The 6510-nt window shown below is 38.0% G+C and overlaps 1 protein-coding gene across 1 annotated transcript in view; it reads left to right on the forward strand.

The window, feature by feature from the left end:
- Positions 1-5349: 5349 nt before the first annotated feature.
- Positions 5350-6510, forward strand: part of LOC106531147 (transcription initiation factor IIA subunit 2) — a gene marked incomplete at its 3' end in the record, with an annotated part of 2806 nt that continues 1645 nt past the window's right edge. Inside the window, 1 exon segment of the mRNA XM_014026932.1 lies at positions 5350-5548. Coding sequence (XP_013882386.1) covers positions 5477-5548 — 72 coding nt within the window.

The raw sequence follows: 6510 nt of genomic DNA on the forward strand, positions 1-6510 counted from the left end.
TTCTGTTTAATATCTGATTAAGAGAACTGAAGTCCTCGTATAGGTTGAAATGACCCGTCATGGCCTAAAATAAGAGTTCACCAGTTCCTGCCAATTCTCAGGCCTGTGCGAGACCTGCTTTCAGGCAGTAATTCCTGTTTCTTCACTCGAGGTGACCCCTACATGTGTGTGATATTGTTTTCATTGGGGGGCAGATATAAGATTTTTTCTTCTCTCTCTGCTCCTTTTCCTTTGATGACATTGTGCTTTTTTGTTTATTTTTAATGTTTATTTTTGTTGTTTAAATGAAATAAATATAAAAAATTATTTACAAGTAGATCCAAGCACATAGAAATAACAGTTATTTCGCTCGCCTCGACGCCGGTAAATCCTCCAAATTATATAACAAGTCTTTTTATTAAGACAATATGGATCAGATCCTAAATATATGTGATTTATTTCTTTCTTTTTGCAACATCTCATCTTCACCAGCCCGTTTAGAGCATTATTGTACACTGTGATCCATTTCACTGTTTTGAACTGGAGCGAATCACTTCCTGCCCCCATCTGGGTTTTGTGCATCATCCAGGCATGACTGCAACCCAGAAATGGAAGCAGACGCAGCGTCTATTCTTTAACAGAACAGCTCAAAAATAAATAAATGAAGGTGCTTTAATGGTCCAGTCTAAGTCCAGGACCTGGACCTGGTAGAGACCAAACTTCCTCCACAGCTTTTTGAAGGACTGCAGTGGAGGTTCTACAAGAAGCTGGAACCATTTCTCACACACGTCTTTTCTGTTTCTGCTTTTGTTTCATAAAGAACTGGTGGAATCTGTGTGTTTTTCCTGCCCTCAGGTTAGATTTGAATAAACACAGCAGCTGGTAAACACCAGGTCGTTTTCCTCCGGTCCTGACTGATAAAAGTCTTGAACCGAAGGAGCGTGGACCATCCAGGCAGAACCCCCTGCCTTCACCGCCGTACCCTCTGATGAGAAAGCTGATTGAGTTTGAGCTGAATGATGAGCGCTGACAGAGGAGATGAATTTGTGCGGTCGTAGGAGCAGCGCTCGCTCTGATCTCTCATTAGTCTTCAGGAACATTTAGCTCCAACCCGAGGGGGGGACGCAGGCCTCGCTCTGATTGATGTGTCTGATTACTTTCATAAAGTGCTGCGGGACGAGGTTGGAGGACTTGTGGATAAAGAAATAACTCACAGCTCCAACTCTCCCAGACAGAAGCTTCAATGTCTTTGTACCAAAAACCAGAAGCTGAAGGAGATTACATCATACTCTAACTCATCAAACTCATCAAACACATCAAACACATCAAACACATCAAACTCATCAAACACATCAAACTCATCAAACTCATCAAACTCATCAAAGATGGTTCTGAACAGAAGCTGACATTAGAGCAAAGGTTTTAAAGGATCTGCATGTTTTTTACTCTGTAAATTTAGTATTTACTCTTCTATTTATTATATGCTTTTAAGTCTGTAAGTAGAGTTTGATTGAGTCCCTTATGACAAGCCGTTCGTTTCATATACATCAGTCTGTACAGCAGGGCTGGTTTTAGGAGGCGGAGCCACGGGGGCACTGGCCCCAGCTAAATTCTGATTGGCCCCCAGAAGTCCCCCTGTCCTTTTTTTAATTAACAATTTTGCAAATCTTACAAAAAATTCCAGAACATATCAAAAACAAAGTAATTAGTATAAAGGAACAGAAAAAGAAAGAAAGAAAAAATACACAAACAAACAAAAAATGAGAGTAAAGTTGTACATACTACAGATATTTGTTGTTTTTACAGCCTTCTTGTTGTTTGAATCTGAGATTGCATTAAAATAAAATTTTACATTCATTGCAAATAGGTCAAAAAGTGGTTTCCTATGAATTACTTTACTTTTATGAATAAGAAACTTTGCCAAAGATAAAATCTGATTGATAATTTATATGGCAGAAGAGTCTTTCAGTTTAAAATCTGTGATACCAAACATAACATTTTCAAAATAAAGCAGGAAATCAGAGCAGCAATGCTTTCCAAAAGTTCTGTGAACAGGTACATTTAAAAAAAACTGTACCTGCTCACTGCCCCTGTTCTGTCACTCATCTGTAATTAGCCTGAGATCAATGAGGCTGGATGCAGTTCCAGGTCCAAACACTGGAGGCGCTAAAGAGTTAAAAAAAAAAAAAGGTCCAGCGTGAATCTCACAGGAGGTTTGAACTTTCCTGCAGGAAAAAGTCTTTCATCTGACAAACGATGGTGGCATTTCCTCACATGTTTTGTGTTTGAGAGTTTTTTTTTATCAAGGTACAGCAAAAATGTATAAAAATCAGTAAGGAGAATTTACTTTGCAACCTTAATTAAATGTTTAAATATGTGAGTCGTTAAATTTACACACTATCAAAACCAGGGATCTGTGTGCAAACATGTTGAACAAATACTTGGGCCCTCAATGAACATTTTGTCTCAGGAAAACCCTACATCTATCACTGATGTACGGCGTACTTGATGACGTTATTTTGTCTCATGAGCTGCGTTTCCATTGACCATGAAAATGCGCAAATTAAAATTTCGAAAACAAATTTGCTCAATGGAAACACGTCATTTTCGAAAATAATTACGTTTTTTGACTAAATGTTTTTTGCGCTAGGATAAGTTTGGTGTTTCAACCGTATTGAAATTGGTGTTTTTCGCAAAACTGCAATGGAAACACTTTTTTCACATCACGGGAGTCACGTGATCAACAACCGTCTGTTTCTACTGGTGGAAAAGATGATGATGAAGAAGATAACAGGAAGTAGAAGTAGTAGTAATATCACAGAAGTAGTATAAAATAGTAAACTCATGACTACAATTTCCCAAAAACACAGCATACGTAGCCGCTCCCAAGTAGGGACTTGTCTCTGGAAAGCCTCGATAAAAGACGCCGACGTCTCCTCTGATGATGAGCGCTAGTGTCGTGGTAGCAACATGCTATGTGTTTACATCCATCGCTGCCATGTTTGTAATGACTTATCATGAGAACAAACGTATTCACGTGACTTTAATAACATTTCTTACTTAATGGAAACACTGCAGCTGTGAAACTGTGTTTTTTTACATTAACAGAATATCGACAAAGTTTTGTGCACATTTGTAATGGAAACACAGTTATGGTCAGTAACATGTTTTGTCAAGCAGAACCCCACTATGGCAGGCCTTTTTAACATAAAATCAGCTTTACCACACTTACATTCCACATATCTGAAATTAGTTTATTGTAGTCATATTATTTATTTTAGATGTCTTTAATTAATTTATTATAAATTAAGCTTGAGTTTTTATAAGGGCAGAGCTTAACCTCCGTATTTGGCCTAAAACGTCTGATCTGCACCGAAGTGCACGTTGGGCAGAGAAATGTGAGTCAGATTTCTAAAACATGTTCAGGTTCCTGTTAGTCTGAATATTAACTCATAACTTTAACTAAACATATTTTTATAATTAGAATTCTTGTTTTCTTTAGGAATAAACATCTAAAGATGAAAACATTAATTTCCCAAGCTAAAGAAACCATTTAAGTTTAATAAGTAAAGCATACTCAGACGTGTTTGTCCAGAACAATTTACAAAAACAAACAAATGCATGAATTTTAATTTGATGCTTTTATGTAACGAAGCGACTCTGAGCTGGTCTCAGACAGACGCCAGAGTTCTGTTAGTTTTCTGGATCAGGTCAGAGGTACAAAACTCTGACTTTTCCTCCGATGAAAACAAATATGTTGCAGTCAGAAAGGTTTTCATGGTTTTAATCGATTCGTCTCTGATGTCTCAGAGCAAACATCGATCCTTCGTTAGCGTTTTTAGTGTTAATTAGTTCTCAGTAATCTCCAGACAAACAGCAGAGCTCAGAGAGAGGCTTTCAGGAACACAGAGATAAATAACACTAGAGTGAGCCCCGCCTGTCCCGTCCACTGTCAGCACAAGTTCACTGATATTTTTACAATAAATTAATAGAATTAATTATGTAATTAATAAGTGATGTGATTCAAACTATTTTTTAGTTTAAAAACCAACAGATGAATATATTTACAATAAAGTTTATTTAGATTATTTTTAAAGCTAAATGTTAAAAATTCTGATAAATTTGTTGTAAAGAAACAAAACAAATAAGAGGCTGCAGCTGGTGTGAGTTCCAGCTTCAACTGCTTCACAACTAAATTTAGGATTTACAATGAATCGTTTGCCTTTTTATTGATCTTTTTATTGTTGGCAGAATCTGTTTTTTTCTCAGTTAAATTTTAAGACATTTTAACAAAGATGTCCTCGCAGAAATAGAAACTCATGGTAGGTGTGTGTGTGCACACGCGTCTGTAACAGATTTAATTATCTTCTTCCAATTTTAAAAATGTTCGTTTAACAAGAAACGAGACATGATTAAAGTTGCAGCTCAGCGACCTTCACACCTAAAAACATGATGGATTGAAACACACACACACACACACACACACACACACACACACACNCACACACACACACACACACACACACACACACACACACACACACACACACGTTTGCACAGCTATCCATTTGGGGACATTCCACTGACTTCCATCACATTTCTGCAGCATTTATTTTTTTGTTAAAGTTTGTTTTTAGTTCTTCTCTAATCTTCAGTTTTACGTGTCTAAAAATGGATGAAAAATAAATTTTGACAAGCGTTCACCTCAAGTTGCTGCTGGTTATATTTGTTTCATGTCAGACACTTTTTCTAAGACTTTACAGTCTGTTGACAAGGTTCAAGCTTTTCTTTATTTATGCCACTAATACGTTTTGGTTTTGCCCTTTATTTTTGTTGTCATCGGGGTGATGCAGGGAACTGTCACCTTGCAAAACAAAAAGAATTGGACCATTAATAATATATATTTTAAAGTATGTAAACATGAGTGTAACTGGTTCCAAAATCCCATTTCAACAAATAACATCACTAATACTTCTTGTCATGAAATGTTTTTAGTTATAAGTATGGAAGGGCAGGAAAGAAGCTTGGCCCTGGTTTCTCCTCCTCTGTGAGGACACAAACTGTAGTTTGTATGATGCTCTGGGTCAGACCGTCCTCTGGTGGACAAACTGACACACTACTGGTCAGACTGCAGCATTGACGGTCCACATTTTAGCTGTTAAATACATTTTGTTGTGTACTTGGAGTCTCTAGGAGTGCAGACAAGTTGGATTTAGACTCTCCCGGTGCTGTGATGATATCTTTATTTTCTCTCTCTTTTTTTTTTCAACCAGAGCAAAAGAAAAAAACAAAGAAACATGTTCTGCTAAGGCTCATTTCTGGTCAAGCCTTGGTTCGTTTACACTCCAGTCCAGTTGGTGGCGGTAAACAGGTCACGGAGCGGGTTTGCCAACCCGGAAGAAGACGGTTTGTATTGCGCATGCGCAGGTCTCTTGTTTGCACAGAGAGCGACGTTCGGTGTTTGCTTGTGTTTACTGGCGTGAAACCAGTTTGAGTCATGGCCTATCAGCTCTACAGGAACACCACTTTGGGAAACAGTCTTCAGGAGAGTCTGGACGAGCTCATTCAGGTGACTTTGACCGGAGGCAGCCAGGCCTTTGGTCCTTTTCCCTCCCTGTCGGTTCCCTGTTAGCATCCTCATGCTAGCTCTCTGTTAGCATTACGCTAGGTGTCTGTTAGCGGTGTTTCAGTCAAGAAAAATGAACCAAAGACTCTGTAAGTTTAAAATAATAATTAGAATCCCAGCAGTTAACATATTTGAGCACATTAGAGTTCCTGTAAGAGATTTTAAATTAATTTCCACCATGAAAGTTCAGATAATAGTAGCAGAAATCCTAACTTTCACAGCTGAGCCACCAGACTCACAGGATCTAACATTTATCAGATTTTATTTCTAAATCATGTTTAAAACTTGCAGCTGCATAAAGAATGTAGAGGAAAAAGATCAATTGTCCCTCCTGTTAAACCACTTCTTTCCTTTTACTTCCTGAAGTTTAAAGATGGATCCTGGTATAAAACAGAGCCTCTTCAGCTGCAGGACCTCGGCTCTGGAACAACCTCCCACTGTCTGTGAGGTCTGCTGGCTCTCTAAATGAGTTCAAGTCTCTGTTAAAAACTCATCTGTTTAAACAGGCTGAAGAGCAGGATCATTAGGCCAGCCTTTGTTTTGTTTCATTTTATTGTTCATTTTATTACTGTACTTTGTTCATTGTTTTTATTTTATGCTCCTGTACAGCACTTTGGTTTTTATTGTGCTTTATAAATAAACGATGATGATGATGATAATTGCAGGATGAACAGTATGAAAGCAAAAAACATAAGTAACTAGACATGGGTTTTTACGATGTAAAAACAAGTGTGCATTGCCATGTAGCATGGCTTTGCCTGCAGCAGTGGATTTGCAGAATGAGCTGTGACCAAGTTCAAATGTGTTTTCTACACCAGCTTGTGCTTGTGAAGTCAGCAGGTGTTTGTAATGAGCATAATGGTGCGTTCACACCGAACGCGATTTCAGCTTCAAAATCGCAGCCA

The sequence above is a fragment of the Austrofundulus limnaeus genome, unplaced genomic scaffold, assembly GCF_001266775.1.
Source record: "Austrofundulus limnaeus strain Quisiro unplaced genomic scaffold, Austrofundulus_limnaeus-1.0 Scaffold602, whole genome shotgun sequence".
In the NCBI taxonomy this organism is placed as follows: Eukaryota; Metazoa; Chordata; class Actinopteri; order Cyprinodontiformes; family Rivulidae; genus Austrofundulus; species Austrofundulus limnaeus.